The 27494-nt window shown below is 35.1% G+C and overlaps 1 protein-coding gene across 1 annotated transcript in view; it reads right to left on the reverse strand.

The window, feature by feature from the left end:
* Positions 1-7282: 7282 nt before the first annotated feature.
* nbeal2 (neurobeachin-like 2) overlaps positions 7283-27494 on the reverse strand; it is a 53168-nt gene continuing 32956 nt past the window's right edge. Inside the window, 28 exon segments of the mRNA XM_087812061.1 lie at positions 7283-8048; positions 8119-8254; positions 9017-9165; positions 9230-9391; positions 10413-10529; positions 12107-12201; positions 12264-12436; positions 13675-13784; positions 13843-13929; positions 13988-14101; positions 14165-14262; positions 14939-15056; positions 15704-15813; positions 15875-16005; positions 16083-16223; positions 17183-17307; positions 18446-18594; positions 18597-18720; positions 18849-18982; positions 19054-19211; positions 19278-19395; positions 20430-20554; positions 21222-21379; positions 21452-21601; positions 23196-23531; positions 24812-24955; positions 25998-26154; positions 27256-27440. Coding sequence (XP_087668187.1) covers positions 7950-8048; positions 8119-8254; positions 9017-9165; positions 9230-9391; positions 10413-10529; positions 12107-12201; positions 12264-12436; positions 13675-13784; positions 13843-13929; positions 13988-14101; positions 14165-14262; positions 14939-15056; positions 15704-15813; positions 15875-16005; positions 16083-16223; positions 17183-17307; positions 18446-18594; positions 18597-18720; positions 18849-18982; positions 19054-19211; positions 19278-19395; positions 20430-20554; positions 21222-21379; positions 21452-21601; positions 23196-23531; positions 24812-24955; positions 25998-26154; positions 27256-27440 — 3903 coding nt within the window. The 3' untranslated portion in view covers positions 7283-7949.

A 27494-nucleotide genomic window follows, 5' to 3' on the forward strand; every position in this document is an offset into this window, starting at 1 on the left:
GCAGAGACGAGCGGAGGCGCAGAAGAAGAAGTCAAGAGTCTCCCGTGTCTCCTCCTCCGTCTGCGCCGGCCGAGGCGCCTCCTGATTGGCTGCTGCGTCGTCGACGTCATCGCTCAACGATTTATTATTTTAAAATGTTATATTAGTCATGTAGTTATTGTTAAAGGTAACTTCTTTTTATATTAAAATACATTATAAAATAAAAAAATAAAAAATACATTTGGATATATTTGTTTTATATTGAATTTAAAAGGCTACGAATGAAATATTGAACGTAGAAAAATATTTTTGTATTATTGGAATTACAATATAAATCTCCATGTATAACATTTTTATTGAATCATTCAAAAAACAATTATAAATATATGATATTTAAAAAAATGTTTTTTAAACAACTGCTAAAGTTAAATTATTCCAAAAAATGCAACTCTTGAAAGAAAAATTCAATGAAAAGTTTCAATTGTTGATGTAAAATATTAAATTATAATATAAATTAAACTATTTAGTATTTTGATGGCACTGATATACTTCCATAAGAGTCAAGAAAAATAAATAAAATGCCTGGAGGACAAAAACCAAAACGATACAATGTCTAATCACAGAGATGCTAAATGCTACAGTTAGCATTAGCTTTAATAATTAGCTTCAATAATGAACCGTTATTACATACCTGTTTAAGGAGTGACACTTACGTCTTAAGACATTTTATTTGTTGTTGTTTTCTTGATTTTCTGGAACTCCTGTTGTGTTATCAGTTTTATCTTGACCTTTAAAATATATACTTTATTGAATATTGTTTTGATTGTTTAAGCGCTTTGTGACCCTGGTCTGGAAAAGCGCTATATAAATAAAAATTACTTACTTACTTACTTACTTACATAATATATATATATATATTTTAAACATTAAGACATTCATTTGAATTACTTATTGCAAGAGAGGTGGGGGACACCCTGGAAAGGTGGCCAGCGCATCGCAGCAAAAAAAAAAATCTATAAATGGGTTGTTTTTTTGTCACAAAGACCAGACCAAGTCACAGGTGCAACTTTTAAGTGTTTTCTCTTCACTCGTTCAGTGCTTGTTTAGGTTTCCTTTGGGAACTCGAGTTTCCTCCCATTGTCAACAATTGTCGCTGACGCTCACATCAACAGCTAACTTCGACTAGATATACGATTTTTTTTACAATAAGTTATCCTAGTTTCAGTCGAGTTCCGATAATAATACATACTTTTTTCTGCAATATGATCATATTTTAAAACCATACAACTCAATAGAACTTTCTGAAACTGATTTTTTCAAGTTAAAAAAAGTCTTAAATATATTGTTTACCATTTGCATGTGTTTATTTTAGTACATTTAAAAAATCATAATATTTCCATAATTTTCCAAAGTAACAAAACACTAATAAGATGAAAACATGTGAGATTTTTATCCTTATATTAAAAAAATTATAAAAAAAATTAAAAAAAATCTTGAAAATGTATTCGAAAAAGTACACAATAGTTCTACCTTCGTAACAAAAAAATAATAAAAAACAAATACGTTTCATTTCTACCATAGTAAAAAAAAACATGCTAGTTTACTTATTTAGAAGAAAACACATACGTGTAAAATATAAACAACTAAAACACATTTTCATACATAACGTAAAAAAAGCTGTAGCTACTGCTAACTTAGCTTTATGCTAATATTAGCATTAATAGTTTGTGAAATTCATCATTTTGTGGCATATAAAAAAAGGGAAACATGTCTGCTGATGTGACATGTCAAGAAGAACTGGACGAGCCAGACGTAACGAGTGGATCCAGGGCTCCACTGTCATGTTGAGCTAAGAAGCTACATGTAGCAGAATGTTACACATTATTACCTAATATACAGATTATAATCGTGTATTCTAAGAATGAGGTGGATCAGGTTGGATTAAACGACGGCGTCTTCTTCTCGTCAGCAGCTGTGGACAAAGCTCTCAGTGACGGGGCCCAGCGGGGGCCCAGCGGGGGCCCTTGTAGCTGCAGCTCTGATCAGAGACAAAAGAAAGACGTGAATCAAACAAGGAGCTCTCGCTTCACGTTTGATCTCCGCCACTCAAAAGATTAGAAAACCAACGCAGGCTAAATGACACGGCTTGTAAATTCTGGAGGATCCCTCGGCGGGGGGTCCGGTGGGGGGACCGGACGGGGGGGCCGACATCAGAGGAAGACAAATGGAGAAGATCTCGTGGAGACAATAGACGTCGCACTTCAAAGCTGCAGAGACACTCGACTCAGACGCTCTGGCTCTTGTGGAAACGTCCTCCGACATGATAGTTACAGTGTAATAAATACCAGCAGATAATATCCTTTTAATTACTACATGTATTATTAATCATTAAATATATATATATATATATAAATAAAATCATGATTTTCTTATCTTCTCTTTTTAATCATTATCTTGTTACATACATTACATTTAATGTATTAATTATTACTAAAAACGTTATAATATTTAATACAATTTAATGAATAACAAAGAAAAACTTTTGGTATAAATTAATTCATCAATTTTAAAAAATATTCTTATTAAACTGTTTCATTTAAATGCTTATTTTAAGTATTTAAAAATTAAGAGAATAACTACATTTATGATATATATTTCACAAAATGAATGTAGTAAAGATTCGAAGGCTGTTTAATAAAATAAAATAAAAATACATTGTAGTTTGTGCACTGATGCTTATTGCTGTTGATTTATCTATCATTAATTTATTTATAAGTTTAACCTTATTTTCATCATAATCATTATTATTAACTATAGCTTTCTTTAATCATTTTTTTTATGTATTATTCTTTTAGTTATTATTATTTATATACATTTGCATTAAATGTCTTAATAAAATGTTTCTTTTTCTGTGAACTGTGAACCTTAACCTCCCAAATGTGCGAAGAATAATCTTAAATAAATCAATTAAAAACGTTCTAAATTCAATCACAATAATATTCAATATTTCTCAATCACATGCTTTTATTTTGAAAGAGGGTCAAGGAGGCAGCGGTCTCAGGGAAGCCGCCCAGACGTCCATCACTGCACCATCGTCTCCATGTTCAGGAAGAAAAGTCTCTGATTGATTTGAAGAGAAGGTGGAAGAAGAACAGAGTGTGTTTGGATCATGGAGACGATTGTAGTTTAATCTGCGTCGAAACAACCACGAGTGGAAACCATTCATGTCAGTGAAGGATCAACAACTGCAAACGAACTGGAATCCTGTGCAAGAACTTGTTCAGTATATTAAATACAAGAGACCAGCTGTCCAGGGTGTCCCTCACATGTCAATGTCAGCAGAGAATCATGTTGTCATGATATTAATGTATTATTTTATCTAGATATACAACTATTTTTATCCATGTTTTTGTTATTTCTTCAATTTTTTAAGTTTAAATTAAGTCTTTAAAAGTATTTTTTCCTTTGCATTTGTTTATTTTATTAAAAAAAACAACGTTATTATGTTTCTATATTTTCCGCTACATTATTTAAAAGATTTAGCACCGAATTTTAATTTTCTCGTTGTCTAAAATGTATTTAAAAAATATCACATATCACCTGAGCAAAAATGTATTTGATAAAAACTCCACAAGATTTCTACCCTAGTTGCAAAAACAAACAGTTAAAAATAAATTTTACTTAAAATGTGTAAAAAATACACAAAAAAACACACATTACTTACCCTCACAACCAAATATGTATTTAAGAAAACATTAAACAAAACTTCTACCTTGTTACCAAAATTGTATTTGAAAGAACACATACTTGTTTTCACCAGTAAAAAAAACAACAACAACAAAAAATAAATAAATAATGTATTTACCATTTTTCCATCATAACTTTAAATATTTAATGTAAACATTTTTATCTGAATAGTATTTACCTCAAGAATTGTACTAATAATTCATGTTTTAGCAAATACTTATAAATGACACAAAGATTGACAGAAAACGTTTATATTTTCAGTGTTTTCATGTCAAACGTCTCTGAATAATAAGCAGCAGTAGAAAGTAATCCGGCAGGAACACGACACTATAGCACTTTGATGATGTCGCTGGATTTAAAGGGTTAATAAGTTCACGTCAAGATCACATGACGACTGGATCTTGATTGACACGTCAACGATGCACCAGAGGAAGTGCAGTAAAAGGGGGGGGGGCTCTGAAGGGGGTATAGGGGGGGCTCGTTGACACAGTCTCGTTTGAGGCTTGTTGACTTCTTGACCAGGAACAACTTGATCACAATCCAGGTCCGGCCCAGGAGCCCGGCCTCGGGTCCGCGGCAGTGGTGGGGGTGAGACGGGAGTGAGGTGTCGACCCCTCCCTCTATTGTCAGTGAAACCACATCATAACCCCCCCACCCCCCCACACACACACACTTCCCTTATTCAGCATTGAGTGGCTTGTGTGTGACCGGGGGTCCGGGGGGGGGTCCGGGGTCACTTTTATACGAGTGAATTGTAGCCTGTAGGTGTTTATGAGGCCGACAGGATGTCGGGTCTATACCCGCAGATCAAAGTCTCGCCGCTCAAGCCCCCCCTGACCTTTTCAACCGTGTTGGGGTTAACATCACAGACGCAGGATTACAGTGGAGGAGCTGGAGCAGGATCAGGATCAGGATCTGGAGCAGGATCAGGACCAGGATCAGGAGCAGGATCAGGAGCAGGATCAGGAGCAGGATCAGGTTTTTCTTCTCTGGTTCACTCAGGATTCACAGCTCATGCTTCAGAACCACAGAGACCCAGGATTACTGGACCTGGACGTATAAGGACTCGACTGAGTTCATCCACTTCTCTGCATTTAAACTCTCACTCTTTTTTTTTCTGACCTTAAAGATAAATAAACCATTTTCTTTGATTCCTTTTTTTTTTACCTTCGTAACCAAAAATGTATTTTTTTTTAAATACCTAATAATTCCAACCTTACAAAAACCTTTATACATACAATATTTCTACACACAAAACCAAAAAATTATATAAAAAATTAAAATCACATCATTTCTACTCTCGTAACCAAAAATACATTTTAAAGAACACATAAAATGTTGACCCTCGTAATTAAAAATAAATTAAAAGAAACCAAACGATTTCTACCCTCGTAACCAAAAATAAATTTGAAAGAAAACAAAATTTTGACCCTCGTAACTGTAAGGAAATGACAACTTTACTGTAATCAATCATCTAGATTTAACACACATTTCAAATATAAATAATAATAACCAACACAATTTCTACCCTCGTAACCAAAAATACAATTTAAAGAACACATAAAATGTATTTAAAAAAGAAAACATAACATTTTGAAAATGTAATAGTTGAATAACACAAGTGTTTTTGATGGATTTATTTCTGTATTATATATTTTATTTTATTATTATTTATAATTATTTTCCTAAATATGAACTCATTTGAATCATTATAAGATATAAAAGTATTTTTATTTGAGCTTCTTGACCATCATAATATTTGACTACGTGTCGTTACACAGTAATAAACATAAACATGTAATAACGGCTGGTCTGCCAGGACGTGATGCGTCTCCTCTGCTGATCCTTCACTTCCTTCTCTGATCCAAACCTCATGAGATCATCTGTTTAATGACGAACCCATCGAGCCAAATCCACATCTCGACGTCCGTGAAACATGGACTCGAACCTCGGCCTCGTCATCGTCATGTGATTCGAATCATTTTTTTTCGTGAGACTCTTGTTTCCACGAAGGAGAAGTTTTACTCGGATCTGGTTTCTGGTCCGTCGGGTCCAAACATCCTCCTCAGAAGCGGCTCTTTGTCCCGGTCGTTGCAAGGCAGCCGCGACCGGGACGCGACCACATGAAGCAGCAGCCGGCAGGAAGTGAATTCCTTCGCAGAGACTCGCGTGTTTCACACTCATCACGTCCTCAGATGTTTGCAGCGCCACATAAACAGTCTGGTACCGAACTGACCCGGGTCCAATAACACTGAGTCACCACTGGAACTGATGTGTGGCCCTTTGACTACATTTTTTTGTGGCCCTCAGGAGGTCAAAGGTCATGAAGAAACTGCTCTACTTTGGATTAATTTCTGTTATTCATGACTAGTCTCTAGATATTTAAGATTATTTATTAACCTTTTATATTGAAGTGCTTTTATATCTGATTAAAAAAGGGTCATAAAATCTCACAGCTAATTTATTTATATTATATATTTTCCGGTTTATTTATTTTTGTTCAATGGGTCTGGATGTGTAAATGGTGGAATTTTTATAATTTTTTTAATTAATGTTTTTTTAAACATTTAAATAATTAATTAATACATTTCACATTTATTTTTGCGATTAATTCGATTCTATTATTTCGAGTTAAATGTATTTTTATAGTATCATTTAATTAAATAATTTGCATATTAAAAGTGTAAATAAAGTAATATAAATAAATATGTACACGTAGAGATTACATTTTCATTTTGACAAATTATTTTAGTATTAAAAAAAATTATAATTAATGAATACATTTCACATTTATTTTTTTTCGATTAATTAGATTATATTATTTCGAGTTAAATGTATTTTTATCATATCATTTAATTAAATAATTAGTATATTAAAAGTTTAAATCAAATAATATAAATAAATATGTACACATAGAGCTTACATTTTCATTTTGACAAATTATTTTATAATTAAAAAAATGTATAATTAATGAATACATTTCACATTTATTTTTTCCAATTAATTGGATTCTATTATTTCGAGTTAAATGTATTTTGATCATATCATTTAATTAAATAATTAGTTTATTAAAAGTTTAAATCAAATAATATAAATAAATATGTACACATAGAGCTTACATTTTCATTTTGACTAATTATTTTAGTATTACATTTTTTTTATAATTAATGAATACATTTCACATTTATTTTTTCCGTTTAATTGGATTCTATTATTTCGAGTTAAATGTATTTTTATAGTATCATTTAATTAAATAATTTGCATATTAAAAGTGTAAATAAAGTAATATAAATAAATATGTACACGTAGATATTACATTTTCATTTTGACTAATTATTTTATAATTAAAAAAATATGATTATAAATGAAATGTTCATTTTAATTCAATATAAAACAGTTTGCTGTAATAAAATAGACATCATTGAAATTAAATGACAGAAAATATTTGATTTATTTATTTTTAATAATAATATCAAACTGTATGAAAATGCATCCGTTTTGAACAGTTTCTAATGAAGTTATTCTAAAAAAAAAACTTTATATAGATATAGATATATTTATTTCTTACAGAAAAATAATCAAAAAAAGCAAAAAAACCTTCTAAATATTAAAATAATTTAATCCAATATAAATGGAAATAAATCCGTTCACCACTGAACTATAAAGATGATACATTTATATAAATAAAAAAACGACATAAACACATTTGTTTTTTTTACACCTTTTTCTTCCACACAAGGCACTTCTTCCAAACACTTGATTAAAACACGGAGAATGATTTACAAAAGGCGCTGAAACAGCCTGCGAGCCTCGGGCTGAACGTTCAAGCGCTGAAGCTCTAAGTGTAACAGTTACAGTGAAGGAGTGTTTGAGTCAAATCCTTCCAGATGTTTCAGCGTTAAAATCAGCCCCAGAAAAAAATCATCGCCCCCTCGTGTTACTCTCTGGTATTGCAGTTAAAAAAAAAAAGAATCTCTGGCGACATCTGTAGTTTTTTCAAGTTTCCAGGAGTTTAAAAAAAAAAGAAAAGGTGCCAAAAACAAAAAAGGTAGCCAGAGAAGATGGAGGCGGAGTCACAGTCGGGGGTCAAAGGCCACTCTTTGGAATGATGCTGATGCTGGACAGTGCACGAGGAGAAGCACGACAACAAGGGAATCCTCTCAGGATCTAAAGAAAGTGCTCAGTGTTGTTCTCTCGGAGAGATGGTCGGATCCGGCGTTCCTTCAGTCCGGCGTCGGAACGTATTCGGTTTCTCCCGCCGACACCTGAGAGATGCGGCGCGTGGAGCGCCACAGGCGGCGGGAGAACGGTCCGGTCTGCACCTGGGTCGGGACCAGAACGCGTGGTTATCGAGGGTCGGATTATCGTCGCCAGAGAGAGAGGTTCTCTCACCTCCTTGGGCTTCCCGGCGCCCATCACGATCAGCTTCCCGTCCTCCAGACCCACCAGGACGTGGCTCAGCTCTTTGGTGACGAACACGCTCCTCACCGCCACCTTCAGGGCCAGCGCGGGAACTGCAGCCTCCAGACTGTGACGGACGTAAATTCAAGCGTTAAAAAAATTGAAAGAAGTTTAAAATCAAATTGATTTATATTGTGATGAATATGTAAATAAAACCTGATAATAAACAACAAATCTGATTCTTTTCATCTTGTTTCTTCATTTTAGGATTTTTAAAATGGTATAGCTTTGATAAATAAAAGTGTATAATCGTATATATTGTACCAACTTCAACTATTTCACAATAATCACATCTAAAGTTACTTTATGAAGTAATCATGCAGTGATGGTTAAGTATCAGGTAATATTGTTTAATATATATTTTAACATAGTTATGAACAACAATTAAATTAGGTGTTTTATTAAGAATATAATTCAGTTATCATTACATTTTGAATACAATCTGTATAGGAATTAAAGACAATAATTGAAGGTTTTTTGCCTGTTTACTCATGTTTACATAAATAATATACATACATAAATAATATATACATAAATAATATACATTTCACACACAATTTTACATTTAAAATCAAGTCATATAATTTAGATATTTTTTTCTTTATTCTAGTTTTTTATGGGATAACTTTGATGAATAATGATGTATATTAGTATAAACATTGTATACTTATGATAAATAAATGTACATTTAGAAATAAAGAAGTAAAATCTCTCTATAAATCAAGTACATTTAAATGGCTTCGACATTATCATTACTGGATCATTTGTGTTTTCTCAGATTATTTCTCAAAGGAATCATTGAAATGAAGATATGAAGTGTTTAGTTCACCTGCACAGGTGCAGGATGTGAAGGTTCCCCTGCCTGGTGCCCAGCAGCACGTACTGAGAGACCAGGTGCAGAGCCGTGACCTGGTCCTCGCCGGAGAAGGACGACAACAAGCAGCCGTTGACGGAGTAAACGTGGACGGAGTCTCTGGCCTGTGAGGACGAGCGGAGAGTGAGGACGTATGTCTCGTCGAGTCTGTCGGTGAAAAACACGCACCCGTCCGTGGGTCGCTTCCTCCAGGGAGGTCTGGACCACCACGTGGCCCTCGAGGCCGACCTGCAGCGCCGAGATCTGAGCCGGGACGCAGCCCTCGCAGGGCGGACGCAGAGTCCGCAGGAACAAGCCTCGTCGGACCGTGTGGACGATCACGGTGCCGTCCTGACGAGGAAACAGGAAGTCAGACACTTTGTTTATGTGGAAACAGGAAGTCAGACACTTTGTTTATGTGGAAACAGGAAGTCAGACACTTTGTTTATATGTAAACAGGAAGTCAGACACTTTGTTTATGTGGAAACAGGAAGTCAGACACTTTGTTTATATGTAAACAGGAAGTCAGACACTTTGTTTATGTGGGAACAGGAAGTCAGACACTTTGTTTATGTGGAAACAGGAAGTCAGACACTTTGTTTATATGTAAACAGGAAGTCAGACACTTTGTTTATGTGGAAACAGGAAGTCAGACACTTTGTTTATATGTAAACAGGAAGTCAGACACTTTGTTTATGTGGAAACAGGAAGTCAGACACTTTGTTTATATGTAAACAGGAAGTCAGACACTTTGTTTATGTGGAAACAGGAAGTCAGACACTTTGTTTATGTGGAAACAGGAAGTCAGACACTTTGTTTATGTGGAAACAGGAAGTCAGACACTTTGTTTATATGTAAACAGGAAGTCGATGAAACATCTTAATAAACATTAATATTAATAACCTTTTTAAATAGTTCATTATTAAATGGAACCCTAAAAATAAAGTAGGTCACATGTGTGTTAAATCATGTTTGTTACTCTTTAACTTAAACAAAAAGTACTTTAAATAAAAAATATTTAACATATATATGAATTATAAAATTAAGTAAATAAAACTGAACAGCGCCCCCGTGTGTTAAATTAAGTCAACTCGATATTTCTAGCAAATAAAAATTACAAATAACATTTTTTTAAACGTATTTTTTGCTTCATACATTTTTTTATGGTCCATTAAATCGTTTTTTTAATTAAACATCATAATAATAAGACTTTTACAAATACTTTTGTATTTTAAGTTTCTTGTCAAAAACACTAAAAGTCAATAAGAACCTAAAACATTATGAAGTGAAGCAGCAGTGCATTGTGGGACCATCTGTGTGCTTTTCTACATCCTATATCCTAAAGTTGTGTTCATATTTCGGCGTGTCTGACCTTTGACCCGGAGACGGCCATGTCCAGCTCGGTGCTGATGGCGACACACGTGACCTCCTGGTCGTGTCCACACAGAACCTGCACCGGTCGAGGGGAGAGGTTGCTGGAGAAGCCGCCCTGGTGGCAGAAGAGCGTCAGTGACGGTGGATCTAGAGAGTGTGTGTGTGTGTGTGTGTGTGTGTGTGTGTGTGTGTGTGTGTGTGTGTGTGTGTGTGTGTGTGTGTGTGTGTGTGTGTGTGTGTGTTGGAGGCATATATATCAGTTGAACTTAACATTGAAATCATTGAAATTTGTATTTAAATGTTTTTTTCTAATGATTGAATATTTATATTTTTACTCTTGGGTTTCCTCCACATATACGTTTGTTTTTCGGGTCACTTTGACCCAGAGGCAACACAAGGGTTATTATAGATACAAAAATAATATATTTTTTTCTAGGTGTTTGAAATTTTAATTTTTAATTTTAATTACTGGAAATACAATATCGAACTCTATGTGTAAAAATATCTTCATGAAAATATTCAAAATAGGCCCTAAAACAAACGTGTTTGTGGTATCCCTTGTGTCGTTTGTGGGTCAAGGTGAACCCAAGGCCCAAAAACAAATGTGTTTGAGGTATCCCTTGTGTTGTCTCTGGGTCAGAGTGACCTGGAGCCTGAAAACAAATGTGTTTGAGGTATCCCTTGTATTGTCTCTGGGTCAGAGTGACCTGGAGCCTGAAAACAAATGTGTTTGAGGTATCCCTTGTATTGTCTCTGGGTCAGAGTGACCTGGAGCCTGAAAACAAAAGTGTTTGAGGTATCCCTTGTGTTGTCTCTGGGTCAGAGTGACCTGGAGCCTGAAAACAAATGTGTTTGAGGTATCCCTTGTGTTCTCTCTGGGTCAGAGTGACCTGGAGCCTGAAAACAAATGTGTTTGAGGTATCCCTTGTGTTGTCTCTGGGTCAGAGTGACCTGGAGCCTGAAAACAAATGTGTTTGAGGTATCCCTTGTATTGTCTCTGGGTCAGAGTGACCTGGAGCCTGAAAACAAAAGTGTTTGAGGTATCCCTTGTGTTGTCTCTGGGTCAGAGTGACCTGAAGCCTGAAAACAAATGTGTTTGAGGTATCCCTTGTGTTGTCTCTGGGTCAGAGTGACCTGAAGCCTGAAAACAAATGTGTTTGAGGTATCCCTTGTGTTGTCTCTGGGTCAGAGTGACCTGGAGCCTGAAAACAAAAGTGTTTGAGGTATCCCTTGTGTTGTCTCTGGGTCAGAGTGACCTGGAGCCTGAAAACAAATGTGTTTGAGGTATCCCTTGTGTTGTCTCTGGGTCAGAGTGACCTGGAGCCTGAAAACAAATGTGTTTGAGGTATCCCTTGTGTTGTCTCTGGGTCAGAGTGACCAGGAGCCTGAAAACAAATGTGTTTGAGGTATCCCTTGTGTTGTCTCTGGGTCAGAGTGACCTGGAGCCTGAAAACAAATGTGTTTGAGGTATCCCTTGTGTTGTCTCTGGGTCAGAGTGACCTGGAGCCTGAAAACAAAAGTGTTTGAGGTATCCCTTGTGTTGTCTCTGGGTCAAACCTCCCTGGCTTCCATAAATACATATGCAGTGGTGGAGGTCGTTCAACTTGACCCAGAAACACATTTGTTTTCAGGCCTCTGGGTCACTTTGACCCTGATACAACACAAAGATAAAGAAAAAATACTCCATATTACCTGCTGTAAAACCTGCCACACGATGCAGGACGTGTCTCTAGAGCCAGAGATGAGGTAGATTCCGCACAAATCCAGCGCCAGGCAGGTGACGACGTCTTCAGGGAACATTTCGTTAAGACGTTGATGTGGATTCGTTCGCGCGAGAAGTTCTCCTCACCGATGTGTCTGCAGATCCGTCCCACCAGCTTCCCTCGGCTCAGCTGAGTCACGCGCAGACTGGAGTCCCAGTGTCCGCCGCTGAACAGCAGCCGTCCGTCGTTGGACACGACCAGGACCTGAGCGCTGATGTCCAGGCCCGGGGAGAACGGCCCGCTCAGGAACCGCTGCGTTCTACAGGGGGGGGTGAGATCAAAGGCGGCGAGTTACTGGTCGTGACCGTGAAGCAGATTTATAATCACGACGTTAAACTGTCACAACATCTGCAAATTACCGAGTTCAAAAGGCCCGTGTCGGCCCCTCAGAGGTTTATGAGATCCATACTCAGTTTGAAATAAGATCTACAAAAGTCCTCATCAGATTGTACATCAGCTCTCATCACCATAAAAAGCAAGAAGAAAGAAGAAAGGAGGAAGAACATTTCCCCGACCATATGAAGCGCTGATTGATGATCCGCGAGTCAAAATAAAACGTCGACATATTTCTTTTTAACTTGCAGCTCTGGACTCGACTCAAAACACTATCAAACCAACGACATAAACTCAAGAGACACTTTTACTGCAACGTCTTAGGCTCAGTTGAATAAAGTGAATATAATCTAATAGAATCTGTCATATTCATTAAAAAAAAAATATTTCAAATAATAGGCTAGAGATATTTTACAATACAATACATTTAATATAAGTACAAATAAAAGTACACATGTCATTGATAGACAACAGATAAAATTAAATCAGATATATTCTTTTTAACCCATTATTTTAGAGTTAAATTATGGAAATAAATTGAAAAAAAACATCTTTTGGTTTGTCAGGTTCAGATGACATAAAAATATTATTAAAGATAAACTAAATAAAACAATCTTATCAATTTATCAAGGGGTAATAATTGCACATTTTCTGGGAAATTTAACCCGAAATATTATATTAAATCAAATTAAACAGACGTAGAGATTCAACACATTTTGTTTATAAGTTAGGTTTAAGAGAACATAACAGTATCTTTTTGTCAATATAATTAAAAAATATATTATAATAATTATCAAAATAACATGAAATAAATGCCATGCATTTGAAAAAAACTAAAGGAAAGAAAAAATATAATAAAAAGAAATCATCTATATATTATTTTGAACCGATCATTTTTAAGTTAAATTAAAGAAATACATTGAAAGAATATAAATATATATATATATATATATATATATATATATATATATGATTAAATGATTGTAAGAAATGTAATAAAGAGAAATAAAGAGAAAGTCAATAAATAAGAAATATCAATTTAAAATTAGGTAATAAATGAACAAAATTAAATTGTAAATAAATGAAAACTAAGAGTTGATCGTTAGTATTTTCCCACCAGATTTACCACAAATCAAGTAAACGAGGAAATGAATGCGGACTCACTTGGGGTGACTCAAGGTGGGGTCCTTGGTGAAGGTGAAGTAGTTGGCGATGTTCTTGTCGTAGGGCAGCCAGCTGTGAGTGCCGATCAGACCGTTGGCGCTCACGCTCACCTTTGAACCTCAGAGTTAGTGTTTTTCCAAACAAATGACTTTCAAACTCGGCTCGTACCAGAGAGTCCGACTCCTGGATGATGAAGGAGTGGTTCTGGTTCTTGGGCACGACCGCCTGCACCAGCGGATGACCGTCGCTGATCACCTGTCGAAAAGTGTCGTCGTCAGTGTCGCTCCGGTCTTCGCTCGGGTCCGGATCTTACCTCCACGAACGGTCGCAGCTGATCCAGTCTCTCGAAGATGTTGGCCGGCAGGTTGTCCAGGCGAGACTGACGGCGGGCGACGCTCTCGGCCGACATCCGAGGAGGATGAGGCTCCTGTTCACAGAAGCACGAGTGTCAAATCTTCAGTCTCGTGTCGAGGTTTCTGCTCCGACAAACCTTCAGGAGCTGACACGGGGTCTGTCCAAAGTTGCTGATGATGCCTTCAAGGGCTTTACGTTCGTTCTCATCGGCCACAGCGTCCAGATCCACAGCACCTGAAGAAGGTTTGAACACAGAGCAGAAATATAGTTTTTATTATCAATATCGGAGCACGTTTTTGGTCAATTTTGCACAGGTTTGTTAGTAAGTAAGTAATTTGTATTTATATAACGCTTTTCCAGACCAGGGTCACAAAGCGCTGAAACAATCAAAACAATAATGGTGGTGTTTATACTAGTTTATATAGATATAAATTAAATTAAAAATTAAAACTGACTCATATATTCAAGCAAGCATAGAAAACAGAAAAGAAAAAATAAATTTAAAAGAAAAAAACATCTGAAGTGTTCGTTATTTTTACAATTTCTTTTAAAATATACTGTTTAATTTACAATATAATACGTTTAGACTTTATAAGAATTTGGGGGCAGGAGCGGAATCTATGTTAATCTTTGTAACCTTTTCTTTGTGTATTTCGTTTGATCTATGTTCTTTATATTTGTCTTTTTCTTTATATTCTTTGTCATCCATTGCTATTTGTTCTTTTATTTGCAATCTGTTTTTGTTTATATGAAACTATCGTCTGCTGTAAACTGGAAACCGAATTTCACAAATTAGATCTCCAAAGGGATTAATAAAGTCTATCTTTATTTTGATAATAGCATGAAAAATATAAAAATATATCACAAAATAATTGATAAAAAGTTAATTCAATACCATGAAGTCACTCACCCTCATACGTGCAGTAGTAGAAGACGTTGAGCGCCTTCACCGCCTCCTCTCCTCTCTGCTTGTAGCCGAAGATGAGGTCGATCCACTCGTGCAGGTGGTTTGACACGTGATCACATTCCTGTGGAGAAGGTCGTACGTTGACCTCTGGTTTACTCAGGCGCAAATGTTTGGAGGTGAATTAGTTAGTTTTTTTTTTTGATTGAATAATAAATATATATGGAAAAAAATTGTCATTCAAAAAAAAGGTATTTTGAATAAAAATATATTTTGCTTTAGTACAAGTTAATAAAAGTTTGTATTTTAATTTAAGAATAATAAAATTTAAATAAAAAAAGATACAACTAAAGGGTTGGTTCAATAATGAAAAAACACCATAAAAAATAATAAAAACAAATATTTTTAAGTCATCATTTTTGTGTTTTCGTCAATATTGTGGTTAGAATGTTTGTGCCTTATGATTAAATCCTGAAAAAGTTGCTTCAATCAATCGAATTTGAGAGAAAGGTTTTGTTTTTATTTAAATATATATATATATATATTTTTTTTTTTTAAATTGAAAAAAAACTTTTTTTTATTCACTTATTTTATGGGATTGAAGCGACTTTTCCTTTTTTTTAAAAATGGAAAATATTCTTTCAAATGAATCAACTATGTTTTGATTGAACTGAAGTTTTGACATGTATTGATTTCAACTCATATGAAAAAAACACATTATTAAAGCCTCTCATTTAAATATTTATCAAAAGAACCGTGTACTTTTCTCACCAGAGCTTTCCTGTGTTGTCTGATGAAGTCTTCTCTGGACTTGGCCCACCTCGGCAACAGGACATCATCGACCGAGTCCTGAGAGATCTGAAGACGCCCCAGATCAAAGCCTGCAGGGAGAGCCACATGAAGCTGATCCATCACAACATCTGCTTCAAACAGAGCCGGTACCGTTCATGTTCTGCAGGAATTCTGGGAAATAGAAGAACTCGGGGATGAGCTCTTTGACATCGGCTGGACTCTCCATGCGAGCCTGCCAGGCTGCTGCCACCGAGTGGAACTGTCTGTCTGCACAGTCGAACCTGGAAGAGAGAGATGTAAACATTTTGAGAAGGTTCCCCGGGACAAGCGGAGAGAAGTTCCGGATTCCTCCCCGTACCTGCCGCTCTGCAGCTGGATGTGCAGCGTGGTGAACGGCTCCATGCGGATCATGTAGTGCATGACGCCTGCTGCGTTAGAGTAGTGTGTGCCGTGGTGGAACTTGTCGATGGTTCCTGTCGGGTCCTCGAAGCTTTCGTACCTGAAGAAGAAATGTTTTAGTTCGACCTTTCGTAAGAGAAAGAAGTTTTGATGTGGAAACTAAGTATTGTCAAGAATCTGGCGAATCACGATACAGGTGCAAGGATAAGATATATTGCGATACTACAGTAACAATATATAGTATTGTCGAGTACTTGACTCTGGTGTTCTAGTATTTACAGACCACATGACTCTTGATGAAGTCGTAACTGCTTTCATTTGTTTTCAAACTAAAATATGTCCAAACATCAGCTTTAAAAGCTGCTGGAGTCACTGTATCCTCTCGTCCTTAGTCATCACCGGGATCTCGCAGGATTTCATTTAGCTACGAGGACGTAATGACTGCTGCCATCTAGTGGCCGAAAGTTTATTGTTTGTTTTTCTCCTTTCCTTTAGTACCTCCTCTTTTACTTTATTGTAGCTTTTCTGTTAATATTGTTTATCTTATTTTACTTAATATTTGCTTTATTTTATTTGTATATATAGTTTATATAGTTTATTTGAAGAAAATTTTCTTGTGGTCTTGGACATAATGGTATGTGTATTTCTCGTTGCTATACTCTCTAAAAATGGACGATATTAAGGTACATTTTTCTCTGTGGGATCAATAGAGAATCAGTCATTCATCCATGTACATGTGCGGCCCTTGAGCAGGATCTATTTGACTCTTAGCCCCCATAATAAAGATCCTATCAGACAAATGAAAACACCACAAAGTAAAGCTATTAAGAGTCAAAGCTAGTTTCTATGTAAAGACAAAGTTATCTAAGAAAAAGTGTTTGTTACACACTTTGAACTTGAAGTAACTCTTGATGTTACTGTTCAGATCTGGCCTCTAGTTCATGTTCAGTCAAATTGTTCCTCTTTAAAGGAGTTTAAAAACCCGCTGTGGTCATGGTTAAGTGTTAAAAAATATGCTTAAGAAGATAAAGTCTTTTAAACTCCTCGTTTCAAACTCACTTCTCTTTGACGGTCTCAGCGTGTCGAGGGTTCACGACACTGACAGGTTTGGATAAGTCCCTGAAAACCAAGGGATCCTCCAGATCCAGATGAGAGGACGTGTAGTCGCACAAGATCCACGGAAACTGGAGAGAAACAAAATGTATTTTTTTAGTTAACCCGTGACCCAGAAGCAACACAAGGGATACCACAAACATTTGTTTTCGGGCCACTGGGTCACCTTGACCCAGAGATTACACAAGCAATAAATAAAATGTAGTGATCAACGATGATGTATGGAAATGCTTTAGTAAAATTAGAATTATTTAATAGTTGAATCTAACATTTTTTAAATGTTGAAAATTAGGATTTTTTTTATCGAAATGTTTTTTTTAAGCATTTAATTATTTGTTAATAATTTAATTTAATAGTTTGTATATAAAAATATATTTTGAAAGTTTGGATTTGGTTTTGATTTAATTATTATTAATTCAATTAGATTTTTTTTTTAAAGTTGATATACTTGTGTACAGACTGGCGTCCTGTCCAGGGTGTCCCCTGCCTCTCGCCCTACAACTCTGGGATAGGCACCAGTCTCCCCGCAACCCCGACCCCGGGATAAAGCGGTTGTCAATGAATGAATGACTGATAAACTAATTCCAATTACCAACATTTTTGTATTGAAATTAAAAGTCTACTAATTAAGAAACATTAAATTTATAACATTTTTTTTTTAAATTATTGACATTAGAACATCACATTCTTTGTGTTAAAAAAGCTTTGAAAATATTCAAGTCTATGAATTATTTGTGAATAATAAAATTCAATATTGTACTTATTGTAAAGTTGAATTTGTTTTTTATTTAATAAGTAAATTCAGTAATTTGTAGCTTGAAAGGTTGAATTTGGTTAAATTTAAATTAATTTAATTAAACATATCATTCTTTTTCAATTATTTTAGTTTTACATATCTAATTACCAACATTTTTACATTTAATTAAAAGAATATTGAATCTAGATGTGTTTGTATTTTTGAATTATTGGAATATGAATATCAAACACTATGCTTTACAAAAAAGAATGAAAGTTGGAGCTATTATACATTTTTATATTGAATTTTAAAGGCAAAAAAACATTTTTTTTTAATTATTGGAATTAAATGTATGTTTAACATTTTGGAAATATGAAAAACGTTGAATCCAATAATTTAAAAAAAAAATCAACTTTCTAAAGAGAAATGATTCAATAAAAACAAATCCAACCAATAAAAACAAGGCGTCTCACCACTGGATACTGCGACAGGTCGTTGTAAGTTCGTCCAGAGATGGTGTTCAGTTGCATCAAATATTCAAAGTTGGAGATTTCTCTGGAGACCCATTTCTGAGGAGCACGAGAGGCTGGATCAGAATCACAATCATGTGTGGATTCAAAGGACGGAACGAGTGAAAGACCTGTGTGAGGCCGGACGCCTTCAGCAGCTCTTGAGGCGACCGCGAGCCGAAGTAGAAAAGGTTTGGAGGTCGCAGACCCAGGATCCTGGAGTAGACTTTGTTTCGGACCTGAAGAAGACAAGGAAGACCACGATTGGAACGATAACAACTTTCAGACCTATTCTTTACTTAAAATCCTCTTTTATATCTTTATTTATAACTATATATTCTCTTTAATTAGGAAGATCAAAGTTCACCTTCTTCCTGAAGTTGATAAAGTAGTGCGCCTGGTCGATGAAGAAGAACTCCAGGGCTGATCTTCGCAGGTTGTAGCGTCTCAGGTGGACTTCTCTGAGCTGCGACAACGGCCTCTTGAAGTCAAACCCGATTCCTACAAAAACAAAATGAATTTTCAACATCTAATTGTTGATATAACTACACAAAAAAATGTGTAAAAAATACCTTCTTCTGTTTCCTCCTTCTCGCTGCTGCCGTCGTAGAAGTAGAGGTGATGCGTGGTGACCTCCAGACGACCGGGAACCACATCCACGATGGTGATGAGCTCGCAGTCTTCGGACAGAACCAGCTTTTCCTTCTGGTTCTCGTCGTCTCCTTCCACCCTGAGGCGGAAGATGATGTTTAGCCGGTGGAGTTCGTCTCTTAGTCGCTCTCACGACTCCACTTACTTCTTGTCCAAGTGGACAAGATCCTCTTCACCGAGCTGATCGTCCTCCATGTCGCTCACTTTCGCCTCCTTGGCTACGGCGAAGGGCGTCGGGTCCGAGCTGCGTGGACTGTCGGCTCCTGCAAAAGAACAGTACCGTCAATAACAGACGATCTGTGATCGGACGACAACAGAGATGATGGTCTGACGATCATTTTAATTAAAAAGGTTTAGTTTTTCTCCCCAATATTTTTGACATTTCTACACATGTATTTGTCTTCAATTCTTCCCCTCGAGATTCAACTGTGGTTCGACAATTTGATCAATTTCTAGAAGCGTTATTTTGGAGGATCGTTAAAATCTTTTTGATTAAAAAATAAAAAAATCCAGATTTTAGGGATTTCCAAAATGTCTAAATTTCTGCACATTTATTTGTTTTCACATGTCAAGACTTTGGTTTTGCTGCATTTTTTAAATGTTGTACCCCCCCCCCCCCAGATTTTCTAGATTTCTAAAAAATAAATAAATCAGATAATCAACATTTACACGTTTATTTTGGTTGCCATTGTCTGAACTTTGGTTTTACTGAATTTAAATACATTTCTAGATGTTCAAATTGTATTATTTTTCAGTCTTTTTAATTGAAAAAACAGTTTTTATTTGAAACTAAACTTTGGGTTTTTTTTCAACCCAGTTTTTTAACCTATTTCTATAAACAGTTTTTTTATTGGTTTCTTTTTATCTTGATTTTTTAATGTTACATTATTTGTTTTAAGCATTTCCACACATTTCTTTGTCTAACGTTAACGGTCGTGTTGCAGCATTTTTTTTTGTCAATTACAATTTCAAATTAAAAAATAGAGAATTTAGAAAATGTGTTGAATTATAAATACCAAAAAATAATGTCGGCACTATTATATGTTTTTTATATTGAATCTAAAAGTCAACAATTAAAAAAATATACTTTTAAATTCTTTATCAATTTCTAGAAAGACATTTTGGGGGCATTTTCTCAATAATTTTCATTTTAAAAATATAGTTTGCTTTAGACAGATTTTAGGGATTTCACAAATTATTTTCTATGCGTCTACAGGGTTTATCCTTTTTTCATTTCTTCAATCTTTTTTAATAGAAAAAGTGTTGTTGTTTTTAAGTGTTAATAAAGCCAACAGACCCATGTTGTCCCGCTGGGCGCTGGCCTCGGTGTGAGGGTCGTAGAGGTAGTTTGGCACCAGTTTGAGTCGCATCTTTGAATATGTTTCTGCGCTGGAGAGCGTCCATTTTGCAACGGGCTGGATTCTGTTGGGGAAAAAAAGAAACACATTTTTATCAATTAGATTAGTACTGACAGAAGAAAAAATGTGCCACGAATCAGTCAAACGATGAGTTATTTTGGGTCAAATAAAGACTCACAGATGCACAAAATGAATAAAAGGGATGGAAGTCGACAACAACCTTTAGCTTCAAACTAGCACCAAAAAAACAATTTAAAATAAATCTCCTGCATTAACTAATATAATGTTTTGATACATTTTAACTAAGAATAACAATATAAATAATAACAGGATCCAAAAATAGTTCATTAAGCTAGTTGAAACTAAAAAGCTCTTTAAACGAAAAAACAAAATAAACGAATAATAACACACAGGTGTGCTAATTCTAGCGTTGCTAAGGCTAAGCTAACTTCATCACAGTTCACTACAAAACTCACCAGCAACAATGGAACAAACAATGAGGTTTAATCTTGTTTAAATAGTAATTCTGAAGTTTAATCCTCAAGAAAGATTATTAAAATTGTTACTTACCTCTATGAAAAAATGTAATTCAATATTAAACAATAATAGTGAGCTTTACCGCCATCTAGTGGTCGGGGTGGGAATCTATGAATACTACTAATAAAATGGTAAAACTAGTAAAATACTGAAGTTGAGGAAAATATTTAACTATATAATAAAAGTGGTCATACTTTGTCGCCCAGGCGGCTCGCTCGCTGGTCAAGAGTCTTCGAAGTGCCTTCCAGTGCTGCAACACCACCCCCTGCTGGCTGGAGCTCTGCTTGTGTCCGCTCATGTACCTGTTGTTCTCACTTCGAACCCGCTTGAAGAACGGGTCGACAACACACTCCTGGTATCGAGTGAACAGAAAAAAAAGAGTCAAATACTTGTTTTTTTCTTAGTTACAAGTCACTTAAACAACCTGGAATTTGGCTTTGCTGTCCGATCTCTCTTTATCGCGGCGTAACGCCACGCTCATCAGGTCGTCGAAACAAGAGTTCCAGAAGTTGGACATGATGTCGTGACTCCTTCCGAACGTGTCCAGCTCATACTGTTCCGTGGTCGGTTGAACCTGAAAGAAAAACGTCAATCAATTGAATTCTTCTTCTCATAATAATGATTTGATCTATTCTGTCTTGAACCATTGAATTCTTGCCAACGTTGTGTCACACGCAGCTCACGCACACGCGTGTGAGTAAAAGTCATGTTATTAAAACAAGATGATTCACAGGCTGATGATGGCTTTTGATTTTTTTCAAGATAATGAACGAGTCAACTCAAGCATGATAAACTGTTTAAGCTCAAGATATAGTTTTCATATGTGGACGATTGTCGCACACAAACGATCCAGATGATGTCAGAGTATCGTAAACAAACAGAGTCATATATTTAGATAAAAAGATGAAGAGTTTTTATTTCTGGTTTGGGCTTTATTAATAAAATCTTTGTTTTTTTTACTCCTAAAACTTTTGCAGTGACTCATAAATTCTATCAAATTCTTTTGACCATGTTAACGATAACAGTGTCATGAATAAATGTAAAAAATATTTTAGTAAACATGTATCTAAAGTATCTCTGGATTTAATACAACTCATTTTTCATGGACATTTTTAAAATTGTATAATTTGTATTACTTTTGTTTGAATACATGAGTATATTAGTAGCATAATAGCTAGTTAAACATTATTATAAAATAATCATTAGCATTTTATTTCACTTGATTCAAGGATTGTAGCCTAGAATTAATACAATAATATTACTACAATTAATTAAGTAAGCCATAGATTTATTTCCTGATTAAAGCAAAAGTTAAACAAAAGGTTATTTTTAACAAGTTTCTGTCTTTTTTTAAGACACTATTCTGTCTATTCATTAGTGTATTATTAGCATAATAAATAGATATAAAGGTTATCAATAATTGATCAATAGTTCTGTCCATACATCGCATTATATTTCTTCTTTTTTAATTTTTGGATTAATGCAAAATCACTTGTTAAACAAAAGGTTATTTTGACCATATTTAGGAAAAGTAACATGACATTAACGAATGTGAAAATATTTCTGTATACATTAATGAAAACATTAGTTTATATAGTTCTAAAAGTAATTTTAAATTTAATATTTTAAATAGTTTATTCAACAAGTATTTGTTTTTAATTAAAGAAAAGAAGTATATTATAAAGATATATTTTATTTATTTACTTATTATTATTTATTGTATATTAGTTGTACTTTAGATCAGCGAAAAACATACCTTTATTGTAAACTACTTATACTTACTTATACGCTTACTTATACGCTACAAATATACTGCACTTAAGTACAGTACTTAAGTGCAGTATATTAGTAGTGTGGTCGCTGGTTATACATAAATGATTCAGTCTATACAAAATCTTTAGTCTATACATCAACTTTAATTACTAGTTATTTACAATTTATTTTGTGAAAAATATGAATTCTCTGATCTAAAGTTTTACTATATTTTCTAATCCTTTTGAGGAAGAAACAACATTAACATAAATTTATTGTTATTGTTAATAAATCATAATTTGAATAAATAATACATTGAATATAATGTAAATTGTGGTTCTTTATGTAGCAGTAGATTTGAATGAAACTCATAAGAAACACCAGACGCAGGAATAAAGAAGTAATGAGTCCCTGACCTCCTGCTGATAGAAGCCCTGCCACTCCAGGGTGCGAGAATACGCCTTGAGGTCCAGAGCGAAGGTGGTGCTGCCGTTGGTCACGGGCAGGTTGGGCAGCAGCCTCTGCAGGAGGACGGGGTCGGCGTGTTGGTCCAGCAGCGTGCGGACGATCTGCACCAGCTGAGTGGACGTGTCGGCCACGTTGTCGTCGGCGGCGTCATCGGCGTCGTCGGCGCCGTTGTCCGGCCACAGGGGGGATCCGAGCTGACCCAGCAGGAAGCAGACCTCCTCCCAGCTCAGACACAGAACCGTCTGCAGGAGACTCCGCAGCTTCAGCAGAGCCATCGCACACAGCTGAGGACACACGACAACGTCATGAACACATCCATGTTTATTACACCATTATTACCATCATTAGAGGAAAAACAATAGTCAGTCCAAAAACCTGCAGTTGATCATTTCCAATTTGATTTATTTTATGATTTTTTTTTTTACCAGCCGTGTTGTTTTAATTCTAAATACAAAGTGTCCCTGAAATAACCGATAATATTTGTAATAAAATATAATTATTTTTCATTTAAAAATTGGTAGAAGTTGTTTGTGTTGAATATGGGGACCTCAAAATATGTGTATTTATTTGGGAAACCCTGTATATTACTTTTAGTAGTGATTTGTTTAAGGGTAGAACTCTTATTTTTATTTTTTAATTTGACTTATTTCTATTTCATTTGTTAAATGCATTTTCTGTCTTGAATAACCAATACCCCTACTATCAACTGATATTTAAAAAATATATATATATGTATAAATACACAAATTACATTATAATAAATGACATATATAAGTAACAACATAAAATAAAATAATAAAAAAGCAATAAGTAAAAATGTATTATTAGGATTAAGAATAAATTGTAGTTTATTAATAATTTTCTAGAATCTTATATTTTAAATTAAATGTGTTTTTGGATACATTTTATTTACTCATTTTTTATATATATGTTATTTTGTTAAATGTAATGAAAACCCAGTTTTTATGGATTTGTTATAAAAATAGTTTTTTTAAATGGACATGTTTAAAAAAAACAACTTTTCTTTTGACCAACAGGCGAAATAAGATAAAGTACATCATCATTTCTTAGTTTTGTACCTACTTTTAACTCAGATATTTCTTAACTTAATTTTTATTTTACATTTTATATTGAGAATATAATAATGCATTAAAAATGATACATAATGTTGCCTCTAGAACTACAGATTACTGATGAAAAACATTTAGACAAAGAAAGTTGGTCTTTATTTCACGTATTCCTCTCATATATTATTATTAATCTTCTTAAGCGATCATTGTTTCTCGGTCTGGGTCGAACATGTGTAGCTGAACAGCACCAGATGACGAACTCTGATCGGGGCTCAGTACAAAACACTCCCTCACCGGAATGACGGCTATTTCTTTAAATAGAAAACCATCTTCGGGCCTGGTATTCCTCAACCCGTGTTATCCGAGTGAACTTCTCCAGTGGAATAAACCCTGGAACACCCTCCAGATTTATGTTCCTCCAGATTTATGCTCCTCCAGATTTATGCTCCTCCACATGTGCAACAATAACACAGAGGAGCGACGGATCCTCTGACCTGCTGGTGCTGCTGCTTGATGTAGCTGGTGATGATCCGCAGGCCGATCTGAGCCATCTCCTTCAGCTCCGTGTTTCCGGGACTTCCCGGGGTGCTGTGCCAGGCCTGCAACTTGTCCAGCAGGTTCACCACCCCCTCGAAGATCTGCGGCACAGCGGCAACGAGCGTCAAACAAAGGAGACAAAAGAGCAGACCTGTTTCCACACCTAGAAGCTTCTCAGGCGCCATTTAGTTCCAGGTCCGCAGCTTAACCCGCATTTAAATCGTGATTCACGTTTACACCCAGCGCTGACTCTGCACCTTGTTGTGACACCTGACTGTTCAAGTGGCGACTCCTCCTAAAGTGAGGGTGCGAGTGACGCCCCATTGTTGCTGAATTACTTCGCCATCAATTCAACGTAGAGAACAGTTGCTGCTCCTGTCATTCAATATTTGTTGTTAAGGTAGAGTCAACAACAGACCTGCCCTTCGATTGTATTTATAAGTATTTTACTTCACTTTTGATTCAGTTTTTATTTTCATATTTCTTGACTCCCAAAATGAATTGAAATAATTATAGTAATTAATTAATTATATTTTCAAATAAAGCTGATTATAATATGTTTTTTAAGACTCTCGTTTATCCATTTTCTTTTTAGAATGAACTATTAGAATAAAACAATTTAAATAGAATATTATATAAAAAAGAATAAAGCAGTTTACTTTCTCCACCTTTTTTTATTGCTGATTTTCATGTTTTAAAGTGTTTAAAGTGTTTTTGCTTGAGTGTCCAGAGAGGCGCCTTCAAATAAAAGGTTTTATTATTATTCATTTTTATCATTATTTATCCTTTCTTTCATGTTGATATGTGCGAGTTTTAACTGCGGTACACAAATTATGTGTAGACGGATTATTTATGAATGTAGTTTTTACCACAGTAGTATACATTTCAATAATGCTCTAACATTTCTAACATAATTTATTAATAATTTACTAATTTCTTTGTACATGTTGCAATGAAAATAAAAGGACAACCATTCAGCTTGAAGGTCCTTCACAACAGTACCTAGTGTGGCCACTAGGGGATTTAAACGTATTTATAAATAGCAGAAAAGTAACTTTTATGATGATAAAACAAATTAAAAAGCAAAAACATAATGTTGATCTTTTATCGTGAAAGAGATTTTGTCAGAGCTGGAATTGTTACCTTCTCGCTCCACAGTGTGTAGTTGTTGGTCCCTTCGGCGAACAGGAAGTCCTGCAGCAAACGCAGAAGCCTCACCAGGCTCGGACAAAAGGGCAAGGTGACCCCGGGGGCGTGTCTGAGGTCGGACAGCGACGACTCCAACATCTGCTCCAGCAGACTGAAGACGTGAACAAATGATCAGTACAATCTTGCTACAGAAGACATTTTAAAATAAAGTTAAAGACATTTTACATCCCTTTATTTCAGCTTTAAAAGTTCAGTTCATGGTTTAAGTTCAATAAAACGTTAATGTTTGCTATTGAAGAGAACAAAGAGAAGATCAGTTTTAATTTCTGACTCTCATTTATGGGACTTTAACAATGATGTTATAACATTGAACAGTTGAATTTTAACATTTTTAATCTTGAAACTTTACATCTTTTATTGAAATTATTAAATACAATTATCACAATAATCCCAAAATAATGTTTTTTTACACATAGAGTTTGATAATGAAAACACAATAACTCAAAAATATATTTATATTTTATTCTTTTATATTATTCTAAATTCAACATTTTTTTATTTGTAGCCTCTTCAATTCAATATAATAATAATTGGTGTAATAGTGCCACCAGAAAATACCAAAAAAGTAGCGAGCTACTTGATTTAACTTACAGCCAATCACAGGTTTATTATTATATCAATGTTTGAAAGGCTTAAAATGAAGGAAAATATTGATTTTAATTACTGGAAATAGAATATCAAACTCTTTGTTTAATTTTTTTCTTTTCTGATTTGTACATGTATTTAATAAAAAACTAAAAAATACAATCAACCTTACACTATAGAAAGGAGGGAATTCAAAATAATAAAAAAAACAATTAAATGCTTAAAATGTCAAATACAACTCTTTTTTAGACAACATAATTTCCCCTTTGATTGTTAAGATGAACCTTATTATGTAATGAGAGAGAAAATTCATCTGAATTAAAATAATTATTATTAAAATAATAAAGCGATTCTTAAACTTATTATTATTATATTATTACTTATTATTACAAATTAGTTTTTGTAAACCAAATCAATTAAACATCAATCTTTGTTTAAGTAGTGTTGTTGTGTTAAACTACATACAAATTCTTTAGTATCTAATATAAAAGTCAAGATTTTCATGTGAAAGTTACACACATGTGTGTTGACGGATCGAAGGGTGTGGTTCCTCCATGTATTGTGTTGCCGTGCGTTCACACATCATTGTCTGACGTTTGTACCGAACCTGCGTTTGATGTCGTCGGGCGGCCGGACCAGTTGGCAGGACGAGCCCAGTTTGGTCAAGACGGAGAAGACCTGTCCTCGCTCCCTCCACACCACGTCGGCGGACCCCTCGGCCCCGCTGCCGCACCACAGCACGGAGAAGATGATGTTGGTGAGCAGGTTGCACAGCTCCTCCTCCGGGGTCTGCTGGAAGACGGACGACGTGAACTTTGACCTCACGAAACCGAACAAACACACCCG

The sequence above is a fragment of the Callionymus lyra genome, chromosome 17, assembly GCF_982586985.1.
Source record: "Callionymus lyra chromosome 17, fCalLyr1.hap1.1, whole genome shotgun sequence".
NCBI classification, from domain to species: Eukaryota; Metazoa; Chordata; class Actinopteri; order Syngnathiformes; family Callionymidae; genus Callionymus; species Callionymus lyra.